The sequence below is a fragment of the Cricetulus griseus genome (assembly GCF_003668045.3).
Source record: "Cricetulus griseus strain 17A/GY chromosome 1 unlocalized genomic scaffold, alternate assembly CriGri-PICRH-1.0 chr1_1, whole genome shotgun sequence".
NCBI classification, from domain to species: Eukaryota; Metazoa; Chordata; class Mammalia; order Rodentia; family Cricetidae; genus Cricetulus; species Cricetulus griseus.
In genome coordinates, this window is record NW_023276807.1 from 151,306,679 (window position 1) to 151,328,257 (window position 21,579).

The 21,579-nt window shown below is 39.5% G+C and overlaps 2 protein-coding genes and 1 non-coding gene across 5 annotated transcripts in view; 2 read left to right on the plus strand and 1 right to left on the minus strand.

Moving 5' to 3' along the window:
- The window catches only part of Cenpc (centromere protein C), a 52,492-nt gene extending 51,366 nt beyond the window's left edge, over positions 1 to 1,126 (minus strand). For 2 of the 3 annotated variants that reach the window (XM_027390978.2, XM_035452723.1), the window contains exon 1: positions 902 to 1,126. In XM_027390978.2, coding sequence (XP_027246779.1) covers positions 902 to 922 — 21 coding nt within the window. In that variant the 5' untranslated portion in view covers positions 923 to 1,126. The remainder of the gene's footprint in view (positions 1 to 901) is intronic. The other variant, XM_027390977.2, reaches the window with a different exon arrangement.
- Positions 1,127 to 7,489: 6,363 nt separating this feature from the next.
- Positions 7,490 to 21,579, plus strand: part of Stap1 (signal transducing adaptor family member 1) — a 29,658-nt gene continuing 15,568 nt past the window's right edge. Inside the window, exons 1-3 of the mRNA XM_027390979.2 lie at positions 7,490 to 7,609; positions 15,294 to 15,365; positions 20,028 to 20,141. Of these exons, the coding sequence (XP_027246780.1) occupies positions 7,490 to 7,609; positions 15,294 to 15,365; positions 20,028 to 20,141 (306 nt within the window). The remainder of the gene's footprint in view (positions 7,610 to 15,293; positions 15,366 to 20,027; positions 20,142 to 21,579) is intronic.
- On the plus strand, positions 17,189 to 17,358 carry LOC113830768. The gene has a single exon (XR_003480237.1). It is a non-coding gene; the product is annotated as a U1 spliceosomal RNA (small nuclear RNA).

A 21,579-nucleotide genomic window follows, 5' to 3' on the forward strand; every position in this document is an offset into this window, starting at 1 on the left:
CATTTGTTAAGTTTCGTTCTTTGTGGCTTTAGTGATTTTTTTTCCTCTGATCACATGCAATATAATTTATATATGATTGCTCAGAATACATACTATATTGTCTTTTCATACATGTTCAAACATACATATACAACAACATTATAGGAGAGCATCAATGAAGTTTTCTTAAAAAGAGAAATAGAACTGCTAAGTTAGGGCATAGTAATCATTAGAAATTTGACAGACTAATGAATATCAATGTTTCAAGAAATATAAAGTGGCAAGTTCTGATCCACGTCAGACATTCAAAGTTGGCACCTTTAAAAAAAAAATGGTTGTCCTGAATAACAGCTTTATCAATAACAGGTGTCCCATTAATATTAGAAACCTCACACAATATAGTATTTCTTCCGTGGTTTTTGTTTATTTGTTCTAGGGAGAAATTAATACTCAAGTTCTTCCAGACGGTCAAGACTGAAATGTATTTGGAAGTATTTGGAGTATTTGGAAGACTAGGTAATAGAGGCTAAAATGTAAAAACGGGAACAGTCTCTTCAGAGAAAAGAACAGGCATAGATGAGACTACGATGAGATTTATTCCTGCTGCTGGTACACAATCACTTATGGCTTGTTACCTGTGTTGCTTTCAACCCACCCCTGACAGGACCACAGCACCCACCCCGACCCACCCCTGACAGGACCACAGCACCCACCCCGACCCACCCCTGACAGGACCACAGCACCCACCCCGACCCACCCCTGACAGGTCCTCAGCACCCACCCCAACCCACCTTGACACACTAACAAGCCGCTCTCAGCACTCGCCCCTGACAAGCTGCTCACAGCACCTACCCCGCGTCAGGACCGCTCGCCCCAGGACCGCCCGCTTCAGCTCGCAGCCCGAGCCCAGGCCAGCACTTACCAGATGGAAGGAGGAAGCCATGTTTCCGGCCCACGATGCCCGACGGAGGCCTCAGAGGGAAACCCTAGCTGGCCAAGGTTCCAGGAGGGTCAAGAGAAAAAGCCGTCCGCCTGGGGTTAGACGGCGGAGGGAGGCGGCCTAGGCGCCTCCGGATCCGCACTTGAGACTTCCGCCCTAAATAAACACCAGAGACCAGCGCAAAGGAGATTCAAAAGAGTTGCGCATGCGCAAAAAAAACCGCGCAACGAATAGAACACGGGCCGTTATTTGCGTTATTTAGAGTACCACCCTTCGTCCCGCCCCCTGGTCCGTCACTCCACCTATCAACCTGCCTTTCTCAGGTCGCCCTGCCCTCCGGCCGGTTGTCTCTCCCTCCCTCGGGTTTCCGGGCCTCTCGCCCGGCGCCCCGCCTCCCGCCCGGCGCCCCGCCTCTCGCCCGGGGCCCTGCCTCTCACTCTTGCCCGGTGCCCCGCCCTCCCCTAGGGTTGCGCTCCTGTGCGCATGTCTGATTTTACATGGCCAGTATATCGAGCATATGTACTCCTTGAGATAAATGTATAACACATCCCAGCAGTTTATTACTGATTAATAGGCAATAGTAAGAAGGATTAGAGAGCCGGGCCGTACTGGCGCTCGCCTTTAATCCCAGCACTCGGGAGGCAGAGTCCAGCGAGTCTTTGAGTTCGAGGGCAGCCTGATCTATAGAACGAGTTTCAGGACAGCCAGAGCTACACAGAGAAACCCTGTCTGTCTCGGAAAAAAAAAAAAAAATCGCAAACATTTTGAACAGATTACACTACACAGATTCGTCAGCTGCAGCCAGGCCAACTCATCTATCCATTATCTCTGAAAATAATACTAATGTCTTGTACCTTTTTTCAAGTATGTAGAAATTATTTATGAAGTATCATTGAAGATAAAATAATCTGCATAAATATGTGTGTGTTATTAAATCGACTTATTAAGGGAAAATGGTTGCTTCAGTCTTATGCAAAGTTAAAGTAATGGTCCAGATTGAAAAACAAACCGATGTTCTGAGAACTATCCTGTACCACTTCTGGGTCACCTACAGTCACATAGTTGCAGCCTGTAGCTAGCTGCTCTATATCCTGAGAAGACAGGACGCCCTTTTAAAAAAAAAAATGAATGAATAGGGGCTAAAGAGTTATCTCTGTGATCAAAAGCTCTTGCTGCAGTTTCAACGGAGCTAAATTGGTTTCCAGCACCCAAAGAACAGTTCACAACCAACTGCAGCTCCAGTTCCAGGGAATCCGACGCCTTTTTCCGAATTTAGCTGGCACCAAGCATGAACGCGATGCACTTGTATACATGTAAACAAAACGCCCATACCTATAAAGCATTTTTTTTTAAAACTGGAGATTATTTTAGGATGATGGGGTTCTCTACCAGCTGCACTCATGGCTGAGCCTACATCTACCGGGCTTGCCGGCCAGATCCGCCAGGGGGCAGCAGAGGCGCTGCAAACCCAAAGGGCCTGAGTGGTATTTCTTAATCCTAGTCTCCAATGGAAAGCTGCTGAATCCAAGCAGTTTACACCTTGTACAACACAACGACTATCCAAACCTCAAAGAGCCAGCTGATCATGGTAGTTGAAATGCAGTCTTTCTTCTATGCTGGAAAAAAATCTGGGGACTGTTGTCCTAAAATGCAACACTGCACTTCATGGGCATTTTGAACAAGAAAGACCTGTGACCGAATGGAAATATACGATTCTGAATTGTTCAACATGCAGACATTGTTTGCTGGAGAAGCAGTTGAGAGTGAATCTACTCCAGAAAGTCAGATTAAATGTTTAGGATAAAAATGGATTTTTGCTTCGAAACCTTGGGAACCAAAAAGCATAAGCAACCTCTGAACTCCAGGAGAATAAACAAAGTTGACAGTGAATCTTTCTGTCTCCCAGCTGCAAAAGACAAAGAGAACATCACTAATACAGTGGTTTTAAGCGCTCTCGGTAGTGATGCCATCAAAGATGACTTGCAAGCTGACTCCCCCCCACCTCCCTGGATGCATCCAACCCTGAAGACCTGCACGCAGATGAAAACATCCTGTCCCCTGGAAAGTATGAAGCTCTTAAAAGTCCGTATGAAACCTTCAGAAAGGTCACATACTGAAGATGGTTGACCAGGACAGCCACTGCTTCTGGCTGAAGTCGGCCAGGGAATAAGGAGAATGGAGACCGCCGAGATAAAAGCATCTATTTTCTAAAGACTTCATCAAGTTTATAGCTAAGAGAGCCAGAAAGGGGGCACATGCGCTGGGACCTGGAATCCTCCACATCCTCAACACTTCACCTGTCTGACCTACGAGAATGGCAGTTCACAGAGTTTAATTTCGAAATCTTTGAAGGCAGCAATGACTGTGTGTATGATCATACACACATTGGGCATAAATGACTTCAAGATTTTCCTGATGGTGTCACAGGGGAAATGCCTATGTCCTATGTTTGGATCAACTTTCAGTATTTGTTAATTCAAAATGACTATAGAAATCCATAAACGATGAAAACGGCAAACTTTATCTTATAGGTAGTACATAAAAATAAGAGATTGTGTAAAAGAGGAACTATGTTTCAGAAATGAAATATTGCTGAAATAGGGAAAACTCATATTGAAAAATGTTAACATTAGCAAAACGGAATCTGATTATGGGACACATCCAATGTTAGAATAAAATCTCACTAATTCCATGGCCAATGAGGGACTCTATCAATCTAGGATTGGTTATAAAGAACAAGAATGTATAATCAATCATTAGTTCAGATTAGAACTCATCCACCATCAGGCATTTAACAGCTTACAGAAATGTAGGAGGAATGATAAAAAAAAAATGTGTATTATGGGGAAAGATATTGGAGAACCATGCTCAAAGACGAGGTGTAGAATTAGGCCACTGTTTCTACAATCATGAAGCAAATTGAAAAACTAGGAACCTGGTAATAATGTCAGTCTCTAAGAACATTTAGGCAACACAATCAGGAAGTCACCACAATTACAAAACTGCCACCTCACGGAAGCGTCCACAAATAACACGCCAGTGAACATCAAGACTGCTCATAGCATCTGAGTTAATGCCATATCACAGCTGATACACACCAGCACAACCGATGTCCCCCGGCGAGGTTGTCAACAGCCATAAAGCTAGTGACCACACACTGTACCACCCCATCACATTACCATGGAAACATCAGATGCTTATGAACCATTCCTGCCTTTTCTTTGGTGAGAAAATTCAAAAGCAGCTTCTCTTCTGCCTTGCCATCACATGATTCTCCCAATCTTACTTGGAAAATTTTCTGGAAAATGCAGAGGTTTTTTGTTTGTTTGTTTGTTATCTTTACAGCTTCTACAGTGAAGAACGACACACTAGGAAGGGTTGGAATGGATGTGAGGCATCAGTCTACTTTGCTTTCACCAGTATGGCCAACTAAATCATCTTAAAAGAAAAGCAGAGGCTTGAATTTTGTATAGATTGAGTTTGTAACCATAGAATGAATTTTAAACCAATTTGATTCATAATATTATTATGACTCTAGCCTCGAAGTATCTATAATTCTCGATTCCTAGTTTCTGTTGGAGCTAGCAGTAGCTTGTTATTGACTTCATTTGGGAACTGGTATTATATATATATATATATATATATATATATATATATATATATATATATATATATATTGGCCTCTGTTAGACTTTTCACCAGTGTGGCAAGACACCTGAGAAAACAACTTAATGAGGGAAGGGTTGATTTTGCTCATGTTTTCAGAAGTCTCACTTCATTATGACACAGGGGAGGGGATATGGTGCAGCAGAACACACCTACCATAGACGCCAGAGAGGAGAGAAAGCATGCCTAGCTCATAGCCCTCTTTTCCCAGCCTCTTGTTCCATCTGGGTCCCCAGTGAGTGGGACGGTACCACCTACTTTCAGAGGGAATCTTTTCCTCTTAGTTACTGTTTTCTATAAATTTTCTCACAGACACATCCAGAATTATCCTTTGCTAATTTCTGCATTCCACAATCACTTGTTAATCAAGATTCACAACCTCAACTGAGTGTGGTGGTGTACACCTTTGGTCCCAACAGAGGCAGACAGATCTCTGTGAGTTCCAGACCAAACAAGCTTACATAATGAGACCCTATCTTCAAAAGGGTGGAGGGGGCACTCATAAGCTCAGAAACTATATCTCCAAAATATATATAAATAATAAATTACATTATTAAAAATATTGTGAACACATAACTAGGAAAAGTTCTTAACAGCTAAAAGTAATTGTTCACACATAACTGAAAATGCTAAGGCTAACAAATTAAATTATTAATCAGTGCTTCCAGTATAACTTCAGTAGCAGTGATCTTACACCATTTTTTTTCTGACCCAAATACTTCTGGAAAGCATTTTCTGAAAGGCTCATTGTGTCAGTAACTCTTGGGTAAAAGGAGGGGAGAAACCCCATGCTGAGTGCCTATGGATCTCTGGGATTCTATTGTTACAATATTCATTTTCTCTACTGAAATCATTTTTATCCTACTGAAATCAATAAAAACAGACTGGAAATAAGACTGCATGACTAATAACTCCTTCATGTATTCTTTGTTGTTAAAATTAAAGCTTTTTTCAGTTATCTGTTGTAAACATTGTGTGTGTGTGTGTGTGTGTGTGTGTGTGTGTGTGTGTGTGTGTGTGTGTGTGTGTTTCAAGACAAGGTTTTTTTGTGTAGCTCTGGATGTCCTGGAATTCATTTGCAGACCAAGCTCGTCTAAACTAAGCAATTCTCCTGCCTCTGCCTCCTGAGTGTTGGGATTAAAAGCATGCATCACCACACCTGACAACACAATTATATTCAATGCCAATATCTTTTAAATCTATCACAATGAATCATGATGCATATGGTAATAAGTTAATAATATTAAGGGACAGAAACTAAGAAATACTGGATGAGGATTGGACATTTCTATTCAGACTTGCTGGCTTAAGCAATACTAATAAGCAGATAGTAATGATTCCCAGTAACAGAAAGATTTCACCAGGCTCTTGAAAGATGAGTAAGACATTGCCAAATAGATAACAGAAAGAAGGGCATGTGAGTAGACAGTACAGGGAGCTCTGAGAAGAAAGACCAAGGGCTTTGAGCCATCTAGAAACAAGAGTAATGACTATAGTAGCAGGTACTTGTTTGTAAAAGGCTTTGGTTGGCTTTGTTGCTGGTGCCACAAATATTTAAGGTTGAATAAAAGTTGAAAAAAGAAATCTCAAAAGCAGCCAGGATCTATTAGACACTATGGAAGTGTTTCACGTGAGTGAGTAAAGAAAAATAATGGGGACTATTGAGTACATTTGATCTATCTGTAATAGGATTTCTACTGCAGTAGTGCCAGGGTACAGTGATGTTGGGAATATGGACATGTCTAACTGGCTGATAATGTTTAAGACTGATTAACCATTAAGATAATGTTTAACTTTGGAGTTTTAAAATAGTTGGGGGAGATGGTTGAAGGAGACATCATTGGTTCTTGGTATATTAAGGATTAATTTTACTTACAAATCAACAGACCAAAAGAACCTCCTTGTTTGGTGAACTAGCTTTTATTTATTTATTTATTTATTTATTTATTTATTTATTTTTGCTTCCTTTTTAAAAGGAAAACGAAAAGACATAAGTAAGCAGATGTTTACTTAACAGGAATATCCCTGTGTAGGCCTGTTGAAATGGCTCAGAAGGTTAAGGGTCATGCTGACAAGCCTAAGGGTTTGGGTTCATTCAATACTCGAGCCCCACATTGTAAAAGGAGAGAACCAATTGCCACAAATCTGCACACATAAGCCTGAGTGTGAACTCACACACATGCTCACACACTAAGTAAATGTCAAAAAATTCCTTTCGGTATTTTTCTTGGAGGCCATCTTTCTCTTTCCTATAAAACTCTATGGCCATGACTAGGCCTAGTGATACAAGCCTTAATCCCAGCACTTTGGAGGCAGAAGTGAGTGGATCTCTGAATTTGAGACCAATCTGGTCTCCAGAGTAAAATTTCGGGCCAGTCATGGCTACAAAATGAGACTTGTTTTAAAACAAAACAAAAAAAAATTAAAAACTCTCTATAGAATATTATATATATATGTACAATAATATTCAATAAATAGTTTAAGTCATGTCTTTTAGAAATAAAGACAGAAAGCAATAAACAGTAATAAAAGTTGGAAAAGCCAAACAATGGTGTCTGTCCCCAAGCCCACGGTGCCTGCACCTGTTCCTTTCATCCTTAGATGATAATCTGCTGTTTATTTTGCTACCATGAATCTACGCACATGAAGCCTGAAAAGAGGTTGCCTTTTAAAAGTTGGTCTGTGCCTGATCTTTCTTACTTCACAAGAAGTAAAGGGTGTGTGTGTGTGTGTGTGTGTGTGTGTGTGTGTGTGTGTGTGTGTGTGTGTGTGTGTGTCCCCGTCCTGTTGGTGGTTAAAAAGCAAGTTGGGACTTCCTCTTTGAACAGTTGCCTCTCCTCTCATACAACGGAGATTTCATCTTGTCTGAGGCTGAAAGTGAGCCCGAACGCCAAGGCCACGGGCATGATGGCTAAGAAGCCCCCAAAACCAGCGCCCCGCAGGATCTTCCAGGAGAGGCTGAAGATCACTGCTCTACCGCTGTACTTTGAAGGGTTTTTGTTAGTCAAACGGTCTAATCACCAGGTAAGTCTGTAGATGAGAATTCTAAGCCTGAATGTTTTCACTTAATATAAAACTTGTTTCATGACAATGCCTCCTATCTCTGTCTGGATTATACCCTCTTCCCTAAGTGAAGAGAACTATTCTAATTTTGAATAGCTTAAATACAATGTACAGTTTAAACTTATAATATATTTAAATATATATAAACTGTGCATATATATGCATACATAAGCATGTATAATAAGGTCTTTAATATTTAGCTATAATTGAAAAACTCAATGAAATTTCCATTGAGCATCACATACGATTTTGGCTTGCAAGATAATTTTGTTTTATGTTTTTTCAACAATCAAATATTATGCTTCAGTGGTGATGAAGTACATGAAGATAAGGTGATTTTATGATGAAATTAACCTTCTCCTACTCTCACTCATACTGAAGTGTATAATGACCAAACTGTAATAAATGGTAAACTAATGACCAAACTGTAATAAATGGTAAACTTTGATAAAGTTGTGAAAATTTGATGTTTACTTACTATTGTTTCATTCTGAAAATACTGTTCACGATACTGGCTTTAAAAGAGAGCATTTAGGGTATTATTGCAAATAGTGAATACACTAATTTTGTTTTTCAAAAAGTACTTTTTCTCTATGAAAACTCACAAAGTATTCCACATATTTTTAAATGTAAAATTTCAAATTATAGTTATCAAAAGTACTACTTTTAAAGTTATAATTGTGGACAACATAAAATTAATTAGAGAAATAAACATGAAATCATGTTACTAAAAAAAAAAGAAGCCATTGATGCAAGTAAAATGTTATGAAATGTTAATATAGGCTGAAGCTAGCAAAGACTTAAGTGTTTACAGAAATAACAATAAATGTTCAATGATGATAAGTCAAGGTTTCAGATGATTCATTGACATTCGTGGAAAAATTATGAATATGAAAATATTGTAACAGTACATTTATATTTTCTATGTACATGATAAAGATATTTGCCATTTGAAAGCCAAGTTGTAATTCTTGTTGTAGGTGTTAAACATTTCTTAGTACATTTTCAAGCTATTTTGGAATTTTTGTTGTTGTTATTGATCACTCACAGTTCAACTACATGGTTTTACTTCATCAACAATGGGTAACAAGAAAGTAAATTTCTAGTTGGTAATTTAAATTTGGTCACTGACTCTCTTTCCAGAGTGTCTCTGATAACTGTGCCTGATACCAATATCTTAAGGTGTTTAAAGAAGGCTTATATGGGCATGGTTAGCAGATAAAATTCCACAATTTTAGAGTAGCTGTAAACCGTGTCTTCACTTGATGGTTTTCCACATACACCTTGTGATCTTGTGAAAATTACTCCATCATCTCCCCTGAACTCAATTTATTCAACTGCAAAGAGAAAAAAATTCTACTTGGCTAGCATAATATATTATTATTTGTATTGTATTCTTTATTATTTGTGGGATAAGAAAGTACAGACCTGAATCAATTTACTTTTAAGCAGCATTTATTGTATATCTTGTACTCGACAAACAGGACACGAGGCTTAGCTTCGTATCAGTTACAATTTCTTATCTATCTAACTCCTACTCTGGTTTTTCTTAGAAACCATGCTTTAAAATAGAATGAACCATAATCTAGTATTTCTCATAAGGGCTGCGGAATCTAGCAAAATGGTAGAGCACTTGTCTAATGCACATCGGGCCCTGGATTCAATGGGAGCGTGCAAATGTAAATAATTGTGGTACGTGTATATGAGAAAACCAATTTGTTTACCCATTTGAGTTTATTACCAAGTCCCTTTCTCTTGTGTATTAAACAGGGGAGGAACTAGAGAATAGCAACAATGTCAAGGCACGTGATGGTTTTCAAGATGGAAATGATAGCCATATAAAACACCAGCTTCACACTTAAGATGAGATTCATTTTCTTCTTATTTACTTATTTGTTTGCTAGAATTCTAAAGTCAGTTTGAGGTCTGTAAATAAAATTGCTCAAAGGAACTCCATAGCTGCTCACAGACTTAAACATAGAAACTATGAGAGAAATACTCGTGGAAAAAGGTGGGATTTCTCCACAACTGGTAGCAAATGCTAGGTAGCATTTAGAAGCAAGGTGAGCTGAGAACATTGCTGCCAGGTCAGCCGTGGAGTTCCTTGACACAAATGACATGGAGAGGCTATGCAGAGGTCCCTGCTGAAAACAAATTCAGAAGATAAAAATGGAGAAAACGTAGTTTAAGAACATGTTCAATAAAGAAACTACAAGGCAAGATGCTCTCATTGCAAGGGTTATTATTTTTATTTCTCATACATTATATCCCGACTACAGTTTCCCCTCCCGCCCCTCCCCTCCCCTCCTCTGCCTCTCCTTCCCATCTCCCCTTTCCCCCAGATCCACACCCCCTCTGTTTCTCCTCAGTAAAGAGCAGGCCTCCCAGTGACATCAAACAAACACAGCATAACAAGTCACAATAACACCTGGCACATACCATCATATCGAGGCTGGATGAGGCAACCCAGTTCAAGGAAAAGGATCGCACAAACAATTGTTGCAATCACTTTAAAAGAAAATGCACCAACATATGCTGACATTAATACAATTCTAGAAGGACCCTGCATTTCAGGTCAAGAATCTATGAAAAGTATTTTTCAAGGGAAAGATATGGGAAGATTTACTTGAACTACATTAGGATTTTATATTGACTTAGAAGAAGTATTCAATAATTAAAATACAATCAAATACAAAATGCATCACAGATTTATAAATCAGAAAAGAGGTCAACTTTCCTGGAACTTCAAATACAAGAAATTTCAGACAACAGCCCATTGTTCTTTTAATCTGTGATGTACACAGCTTTAAAGAAGGTAATATATCCTCTCAGCCTGAACATAATCGTGTAATCATCACAATGTATGTAAGGGTCACTTCTCTGTTGGCCCTTACATTTATGAAGTGTTTACTATTACCTCAGTTGTGTCCTGAAACACAATTCTCTATACGATAAAACTCCAAAATTTTAAAATAGCATGCCTTTTCCAGGAAAACATTTGAAACATAGATATCCACTATGAGAACTATGAGAATATGAACATCTGTACCCCTTTATTAATATTCTATGTAAATTATTGAACATATACAAAAGAAACTAAGAAGAAATAGATTAATAATATAAGTAGGTATTCTCTGAGTTTCCCAATGGATCTTGTACATTTTAGATATGTGCATGTCACTAATGGTTATGATCCCTAAACGATGCACCTGCATTTCAACTGCTTCTATAGCATTCTCCATTATCGCTGTCCTAGATCCAAAATACAGAATAGCTTTGACCTCCTGCTTTCATTACAGAGACTTACTGACAGAACAGAGGATGAAAGCCCACCCCCATCACTACCACCAGTATGGTAAATCAAACAGTCCAGCTTCTCAGATGAAATTGTTTTGGTTAATGCATTGCAGGTCAAGACCATGTTCATTCAGGCTTTTTCAATAGTGGCAAAGACTACTCAGTACCTTCAGGGTTAGAGAATCCCCAACTGATGGAGGGGCTAGTACATACTAGCAACTTCTGAAGTGAAATTTCTCACTGAAAGCTTTAAAACATCTCCCAATGTAAGAAAATAACTTAAGGACCTGAGAGATGACTCAGTGGCAAAGGGCACTTGTCATCAACACTGCTTACCCAAGTTTGAGCCCAGAACCCTACATGGTAGGAAAGAATGGACTTCCATCCAGCAAGCTATCCTCTGACCCCAACATGAGCACTATGGTATTTACGCGCATAACAAACACACACACACACACACACACACACACACACGCATGAAAGGAAGGAAGGAAGGAAGGAAGGAAGGAAGGAAGGAAGGAAGGAAGGAAGGCTTTAAAATAATTAAAAGGAAATCTTTAGGAGTGCTTTTGTGCAGGAATGACAATTTGTTTCTTTATTCTATTCTTTAAGATAACCTGTCCTCTTCCACAGTCTCATTGAAATATACCTATTTTTAGTCATCGTTAAAACATATCACCATTCTTTCAGATAACAATATACATCACTACTTAAAAAAGCATCACTGGAGAGATGACTCAGTGGTTAAGAGTGCCACCGCTGCTTTTCCAAAGGATGCAGATTCAGCTTCCAGCACTCACATGGTGGCTCATTACCATCTGTAACTCCAGTTCTGGGGGATCTGATGCCCTGTTCTGGCATTGAAGTGCCACACACACACACATGCAGGCAAAACACCCAAATGCATACTATTTATTTATCTTGTTTTTTGTTTGTTTGTTTGTTTGTTTTTGAGACAGGGTCACTCTATGTAGCCCTGGTTTGTTCTGGAACTTAATCAGTAGACGTGAAGCTCGGAGATCCACCTGCTCTGCCTCCAGAGTGTTGCAATTAAAGGATGTACCACCACCACCCTGCTACATATATACCATTTTTAAAGAGCGTTACATAGGTAATGAAAATGCAAAGTACCTGTCAATACCGTGACTATCAAAGCAATGTGCTGTTTTGTTGTCGATCAAGTGATGAACACTTAGTAACATTTGCTATGTTCCAGCTCCTATATCCTTATATGCATTATCATCACACCAAATCTTCAACAACTCTGTGAAGTAACAGCAACCATCTACTTCTATGATCTATCTCCTATCAGTGAACTGTCACACAGCATACATAATGACAACTGTTAGTTGGTGGTTTTAAAAATATTCACAACCACCGGTTTGTGAATTAATTAAAGGAGCACACCTTTAATTCCAGCACTCAGGAAGCAGATGCAGGTGGATCTCTGTGAGTTCAAAGCCAGCCTGGTCTACAGAGTGAGTTCCAGGCCAGCCAGGACTACAGAGAAACCCTGTCTCAAGAAACAAAAAACAAAGTGGAGGGGGAAAGGGGATGGTGGGGGATTGAGGGGGGGGGAGAGGGAGAAGGGATTGGCATGTAAAATTATAATTTGTAAAAATTAAATAAAAAATTAAAAAAGAAACAAAAAACAAAACAAAATTCACAAACCAGTAAGTTATTATTGCTATTTCCAAAATAAACAAATCGCTATGTGTGAGCCAGACCAACCTAAGACTTTATTTGATTAAAGGGAAAAGGGAACTTTAATTCTCTGTCCTTGTCCAGGAGTGGACTTGGCAAGACCAGTCAGTCTAGGGCTGGAGTCCAGTGCCTCAGAGAAATCAATGTTGTGGCTTTTGGAGACACGACTCTTAGTTGTTGGCTGTGGTCACAGTCTTTAGGCATCTGTGTCTGAGTTATGCCATGTTCTCTTTGCCAACATTGTCTGACTTAACTTTCAGCTGACCTTAGCCATTTTCCCCATAAAAAGGACTATACATTATGCTGTACTATTTTTGTTTTGTTTTTTAAGACAGGTTTTCTCTGTAGCTTTGGAGGCTCGGTAGACCAGACTGGCCTCGAACTCACAAAGGTCCTCCTGTCTTTACCTGCTGAGTGCTGGGACTAAAGGCATGCGCCACCACCACTGGCTGATACTGTACTTTTCAATAAACACTTGGCCTGTCATCAGCTTAAACAAGACCTCCTGGTCCCCAGCTATTACTTCTGTCTTCTTTATTTCTTGTCTGTTCCACTTTTCATGCCCAGTCATCCTGCTTGACGCATTGCCATCCAGGACCCATATTTAGCTCGTTAAACAACAATAAAAGACTCTCTGCTTTTGCATCAAAATGGGTCACTTGGTGATTTGGGGGTTTCAGAATTTGGCCACAACAAAAGTTCATCCACACTTGAATGCTTTGTTTTGCAGTTGATTACTTTTTAAAATTAGATATATTTAATTTATTTTATATGTACGAGCATTTTAGCACCCACATGTATTTTATTAGCACTGCTTGTATGTCTGGCATCCCAGAAGGCCAGAAGAGGACACTGGACTCCCTGGAATTGTCTTACAGTTGTGAACCATCATATGGGTGCTGGGAATTAAACCAAGTCATGTGGAAAAGCAGCTAGTGCTCTTAACCACTGAGCCATTTCTGCAGCCCTGTGGTTAATTCTGGATTAAAACTTTTTCAAATTTATCTTAGTACAATGTTTGACTTGTGCTTAACTAGATGGTTTCTGAAATTCTTCTCTGTAGCACAAATAATAAAATCCCAGAGACAGATATTGGGGTTCAAGTTGAAGATCAGCAAAGCAAAGCAGCCAGCCAGGAGTTCTTAGCTCTACCAAGGATGAAACAGAGATCAGATCTTCCCTGTGACTGGAAACTGAATCTCAAATGAGACCCTTTGCTTCTTCCTTATATACCTCTGTATTGATGGGATTAAAGACATGAACTAAGTTATTCTTTTAGACAGATTCACTCTTGTATAGCCCAGGGTGGGCTTGAGCTCACAGAGATTTACATGCCTCCCAACTACACCCTACCCAAACTTCATTCACATAATTTCATAAGCATTACCAGAAATGGACTAGAGAGAAGTATAGTAGTTAAGAATGCTTGCTGGCTGGGTGGTGGCACATGCCTTTAATCCCAGCACTCTGCAGGCAGAGACAAGTAGATTTCCAGGCCAGCCTGGTCTACAAAGGGAGTTCCAGGAAGGCTGTAGCTGCATAAAAAACCTATCTTGAGAAAACAAAAAAGAATGAGAAGAAGAGAGAAGAACAACAACAACAGCAAGAACAACAAGGGGAAGAACCCCAAGAAACCATGAGGCAGGGAATATATTGGGTAGAGCAAGGGGTACACAACAGTCTCAGGATGGTGCCCTTCCAGGCTTGGGCGACCTGTTCTGTGTTGATTGGTCAATTGGTTGTTATGGTCTATAGGCCCTCCCAGGATGGTTGCTATACTCTGCATGTCACTGCTGTGCACTTGTACTATGAAGCACACCCAGAGCCCTAAAGCACAACTCTGTCATCTAACTTCTGATTGGTTCCTCTCTATGAGGAGGGTATCTGACCTCTTAGTGACCAGGGCAGGTCCAGCAAGGTCAAGCAAGCAAGCAAACAAGCAAGTACATGTTGAGTCTTTCCTGAAGCCTGTCATGGCTGCTAAAGCAGGGGGCTGGTCCCTTCACTTTGAATGCCATACAATGATAATATGTATTGTAATTTAAAAGAATTTATGGGCAAAAGAATTAAGTGAATAGTCAGGTATGATGGTACACAACTTTAATCTCAGAACTTGGCGGGCAGAGAGGCAGGCAAATCTCTGTGAGTTCATGGCTAACATGGTCTACATAGCAAGTTCCAGGCCAGCAGAGATTTTTAGTAAGATCATTTATCAAAAAAAAAAAAAAGAAAGAAAGAAAGAAAGAAAGAAAGAAAGAAAGAAAAGGAAGGAAGGGTGTGTGTGTGTGTGTGTGTGTGTGTGTGTGTGTGTGTGTGTGTGTGTGTGTAATGGCTCAATGGTTAAGAGCACTACTTGCTCTTGCAAAGGACCTGGGTTCAGTACCCAGCACACATATCAGGCCGTTTACAACCTCCTGTAACTCTAGTTCCCAGCACTCAACACCCTCTTCTGGCTTCACTTTGCCAGTGCACATGGATTGTGCTCTCAAGAGCACACACATACACACACAAAGTAAATAATTTTTAAAATTAGGCAAACTACGAAGGATAAAGAATAACTTTATATTATACAATTACAAAACAGAAAATAAAAAGTTGAGTGTGCACTTATGAAATTGTGTTTATAATTTCTTTCTTCACACAGGAGTACAGACACTACTGGACAGAGTTGAGAGGAACCACACTTTTCTTTTATACGGACAAAAAAAGCACACTAGTAAGTAGTTTGACATGTTCACCTGGTTCAGCTTTTCAATAGACCACTGGCATATAATCCATTTTCCTTCTATCACCCCAAAATAAAGGTGTTAAAATGTAAATCCGAGAACCCCATAAATTATGATGGGAATCAGAGTGACAATTATCTGAACAATTCAAAAGGTAATAACTCATGTATTTAACTTCTTGTTCTTATCGACCTGACATAGATAATAAAAACTTAGAAGTAGAAATTTTAGTACTCCAGTATAAACTACTTAATGCAAAATGATAGCTTCTGTGTTTTGCAAATCTTAGCACACTATGGAATGCAATCATAATCTGAAAGGGACAAGATGATTCCTGTAGCATCATAACATACGATGTCGTAATTTAATTTTCCTAGACAAAAACATCATTCCTAGAATGATGAAGTGATTCTTCAATTAATTATTTGCAGACTAAGCGTCTTAGTGTGTATTGCAACTTTCCAATGACACCAGGAAAGCAAACACTCTGGCCTAAACCTTGTGTGATTTGCAGTAACCATGTTCACTTATTACTACAAGAGGCAGTACAGCTTGGTGACCCAGAGCCTGGTATGCCCAGAAAGATTACCTGGTTTTTTAATGCTGGCCTTGCTGTTGTTAACTGCGATCTAACCCCTCTGTGACTCAGTGCATAAAACAGGGCATGGTAGAAAACAGAGGGTATTTCAAATTGGGCAATTTGAAGAACGTTTAATAAAGTTCTTATAAATATTGTAAGCAGTGGGCAGAATAGACAGAAGCCCAGTGCTCTGAGGCTAAAAATAGTGCAGAATTGCCACAGGAGGTGTGGGAGGAAGGAGTGGGAGAGCTTGTGATGCTTAAGGGGAGCATGACATTTAATTGAGGGAGGGAGCAACCACACAGAGTCCTAAACACTGTCCTCACTCTGACCTCCTGCTGTAGGTCCCCAATGATCCAACTCAAGGAAAAGTCAAAGGGTAGGGCAAACTCTGATGTCATAGACATCCTCGTGATGTAGTTTTGGGAGGTCAAAGAGTACAATTGAATCTGCAGGAACAAATAACAAAGAGACATACAGGAAATTTCCAATACTCCCATTTCTCAAATCTCTGTATTTAGGATAAAATCCATAGTCTATCTCATAAGGCTATAAAAATAATCAAATGAGACAGGAAATAATAGGACTTCAGTCAGTAGACTACACAGTAAGCACTTACATCGTTTACACACACACACACACACACACACACACACACACACACACACACACACCCATTATTTAATTCCTACAAAAACTCTGTAAATTTGCATTCTGGTTATCATTGTTATGTTTGGTTTGGTTTCTTTAAATATATATAGATATAGATATAGATATATAGATATATATTAGATATATATCTATATATGTATATATATATAGATATATACTTTTATTTAAATTAGAAACAATGTTATTTTACATATCAATCCCAGTTCCCTCTCCTTCCCATGCTCCCATGCCCCCCACTGACTCCCCCATCTCACCCACCATCCACTCCCCAGGGAGGGCGAGGCCTTCCATGGGGATCATCAAAATTGGTCAGATCATTTGGGGTAGGGCCTTGGCCCTCCCCCATGTATCTAGGCTGAGAGAGTATTCCTCTATGGGGAAAATGGTTATGTTTGTTTTTTGATTAAGGCCTTCTGTGTAGGCTTCCCTCTTAACTCATGATCCTCCTGCCTCAGTCTCCTGAGCGCTGAGAATGCAAGCATGCACACCACCAGACACCACTTAATCCCTGTGTATAAATGAACACTCTCAAGTTTAAGGATTAAGCAATTGTATACAATCATACTTACCTGGTAAGGTTGATAGCATCATCATGGAGGTGGTTTTCCAAGGACAAGCCTTTTCCATTGTATTCAAGATTTGCCAACTCCTGAAATTTCCCCAAATGTGCCAAGTGTGAGGAACTGACTGTGTAATTTGTGTTAGTGGAATACTGAGTTGACATTTTCCCCTAAAAAATTTATATACACACACTGGTACACGATTATATAGCTAGTAAAAGGGGGTGTGGCCCGGGTGTGGCTTATGAACTGGTGGCTTTTTTCAGGTCACAACAACAGGCTGTAGAGTAGTCCACCTAACAATGTTGTTAAAAGAGGATGAAAAGACTGGGGAAATCTTCTGGGGAACAGTTCTCAGTAGAAATGCTGGGATAGACCAGCTGAGAACTTCAGGCATGTGAATGGCCAACAGCATGGAACAATTTAAAGCTGCTTTACATATCTAAAAGGCTAAAAAAAGAAGTCACATGAAAAGGTCAGTGAATTTGTTAAGTGTTATGCTGGAGAAAAGAGTTCAGGACCAATGGATGGGGTGGTATCTAGAAAAAAAATGTAGTTCAATACAAGGAACACTTGGCAGGGCTATTTCAGCCATGTGAGTTCACTGTTTTTATAGATGTTCAACTGTGGGCATGAGGACAACATGGAGAGCAGATCCAAACAGCTGGCTTACACAGATGACTTTTAAGGCTCTTTACAACCTACAATTAAAACTAGAAGATATGACTTCCCTTTCTGTAATTGGTGTGTTGGCACTGTTTGTTACAGCAAAACTCACTGAGCCTTACAGTCCACGATACAAGACATGTCTAAGTTCTGGGTTTGTTCCCTTGTGTTTTTCCTCCCATTTTTTTTGTCATTTTTTATTTTTTAATTTCATTTCACATTCCAATCTTAGTTCTCCTTCCCACACCTCCCCCTGCTTCCCCCTTACCTCCCCCACCCCAGCCCACTCTCAGTCCACTCCTCCTCACAAGTAAGGGCTCCCATGAGAAGTCAACATAGTCTGTCACAATAGGTTGGGGCAGGGCCAGACCCCTCTCCCATGCTTTAAGGCTGAGCATGGCATCCCACCATAGGGAGTGGGCTCCAACAAGCTAGCTCATGTGCTGGGTTTGAATCATGGTCCTACTGCCAGGGACCCCTCAGCTAGTCTAAGCTTCACAACTGTCTCCCATATATGGTGGGCCTAGTTCTGTTCCCTGGAGTCTCCACAGTCGTAAATCAAGAGTTGATGAGTTTCCACAAGTTTGTTTCAGCTGTCTCTGTAGATTTCTCCATCATGATCTTGACCTCTGTTGCTCCTATCCTTCCATTTTTAACTTTTCTTTGTCCCTTGAAAATAATTATGCCAAACCAAGCTTAGCCTCAACCTCATCAATACAGAAATAGCTCTGGAAAACTATTTATCTGTTTTAAGCCCTACATTATCCAGGAAAGTTAAATGAGACATATAAGATGTAGTACAGTGTATTATACTAGGCACAATCAAGAAAAACTAAGAAGAGAGAAAAAGAAGTGAAGAATGGGCTAATCTGTCAAAAAACAACTACCAAACAACACATAAACCCCTATTACATTAGGTCTTTCTAATGCTGGAGGGCAAAGTTGAACTGTTGTCTATAAAGCAATTGTTCAAAAGAATGTTTTGTTGCACGTGAAAACCAGAAATTTCTTAATAGGTACTTTGTAACCAGAGGTGTTTAATGACTATGATGAAGGGTGACTTTCTAAAATTAAGTTTACATATGAATATATGTATATAAAATACAAACAACTTGTGAAAAGATTTACAGCACTCAATTGGAAAAATATGTAATATTGTTTACTATAACTTCTTTATTAAAACAATAATTCTTTATTGTATAGACAAATTTGATTCTATATGTATGAGTATAATGCTATCCTTGATTTTTGTTAAATGGCTCCTTTGATGAATTAGACATTATTTTTGAGTTCTGAAAAAGTATTTTGCAACAACCCTCCCCATTTACAAAGAAACAACTTTAGATAAAATGAACTAATGAACTTTCATATGGATTATTAATATTTTCTCTATTATTTTCTGTAGTTTAGTCAAAGGGCCAGAAAGTCAGTAGACCTAGAAGCAAATTTGACCTATGGCTTGATTTTATATATCACTGCACAAATCACTTTATCTTCTTTTTTTTACATTTTCAAAATTCTATAAAGGAAAAGCAAAAACAGAAAAATATGTAATGGATAATGTATACAGACCATTCTAATAACGTATTATTAGAAGGCTTACCTCTGGAAAAAGCAACAAACCAATAAAATATACATTCATTTTTAAATGGTTTACTGATTTCCATGTTGTAAACACTCCTGCTACGACTGATTAAACCTGTCAGTGTGACTGTACTGAGCATGGAGGATGAAGACATGTACAGAAGTACTATTAAATGGTATTTGTGCCACACAGAACAAAGATGTAAATAATGCTGAGATCATAGACAGTAAAATATTGCAATATATTAGAAAATAATGAAATTTGAATTTTGACTATATTATAAGTTTTATTTTAAAGTAATATTTCCCTTACTGGCATGTTAATATAATTAAGTTTTAATAATAGCTATGCTGATCAACTGTGAAATTCTCAAAACTTAAGTTTGGCCTTTGCAAATGTATATGGGTTAAGTCCAGCAAACAGCAACAAACACATTTTCACACACTTTCTGGTATTGGGGAGACCAGGTTATCATGCAAAGTGCAACTATGTGTAAAAACCATTGTTTTCCTCCATGCTAGAACTTACCCAGGAAGTAATGTATCTTACCCAGGAAGTAATTTAACACTATTTTCCTTTATCTTTGCAGTATGTTGGCAAGTTAGACATAATAGACCTTGTATGCCTTACTGACCAAAATTCAACTGAAAAGAGTTGTGCAAAATTCACTCTTGTTTTGCCTAAAGAGGAAGTGCAACTGCAGGTGAGTGAGGAGGGGTAGCAATCTGTAGAGACAAAAGCTCATAGATACGCTTTCCCTTTAACATCCAGTGCTTGGAATGAAGAGGAACTCCAAGAGGAGCCTAGTCTTAATACTTCACTAATATTTCCTGCCCTTTGCCAAGGATTACATTGTTCTGAGCTACATTTTAGCAGAGCATATTCACTTGTTTAGTATATAAGCACAATGAAACTTTAGACTTCTAGATTTCTATCCTCTGACAAAGTCAAGGATCCCACCTGGTGTTTTTCAAGGTTGTTCCTGAATTAGCCTAGTGAGCTAAGAAAAATTACCCAACAATTACAGTCTTAACACAGAGAACAACTTGGAATTGGTAAAGATAATTAATACTGGAGAGGAATATTGCTGGTTGACTTTGAGAGCTGCGGTGTCTTGAATGACTCTGCATTTAAGCAAGCTCTCCGGTAGAACTCTTGGACATGGAGGGGAAGAGTAAGGCATAGTAAGGAGTCAGATGCTGAGGTCGACATTCGCCGCTTTATGCAGTAGCTGTGTATCACAGGCCAGTCACTTTGCTCATTAGTTTCTTGAATTATAAGTTAAGTCTTTGCTGAAATGTAAGCCTCTCATTGCAGACCACCTGGAACACTTGATCAAAATCGTAATCTTGTTTACCTAGCCTACTGTTGTGGTCTGAATGAGGATGACCCCATGGGTTTCTCTGTTTGAGTGCCTGGTTCCCAGTTGGTGAACTGTTTGAGCAGATTAGAAAGATTAGGAGATGTGGCCTTGTTGGAGGAAATGTGTCACGGTTTCAAAAGCCCACACTGGGGCCAGGTCCAGTCTCAGTCTCTCTCTCTGTCTCTCTCTGTCTCTCTGTGTCTCTCTTGTCTGTAAATTGGGTTGCAGAGCTCTTAGCTACTCCTCCAGCACCATGCTCATCTGCTTCCTGCCAGGATGATCATGGACTAACCCTCTAAACTTGTAAGCAAGTTCCCAGTTAAATACTTTCTCTTTCATAAGAGTTGCCTTGGTCCCTCAGAAATCTATGGGGCCTCTTGTAGTAGATCAGTACTTATCCCTAGCATAGGAATGGACTTTGTGATCCCATTCCACATAGAGGGATACTCCCTCAGCCTAGACACTCGGGGGAGGGCCTAGGCCCTATCCCAATGGATATGACAGACTTTGAAGACCCCCATGGAATGCCTCACCTTCCCTGGGGAGCAGAAAGGATATGTGATAGGTAGGGTGTTAGTGGGGCCAGGTGAGGATGGGAGGGAGAGGGAACTGGGATTGACATGTAAAACAATCTTGTTTCTAATTTAAATTAAAGAATGGAGAGAAAAAAAGAGTTGCCTTGGTCATGATGTCCTCCGATGTAATAGAACAGTAATTAAGACAACTGCTCTTTTGTCACACTTTCTCTCCATTTTATTTTTCCTATTTGTTTCCTTCC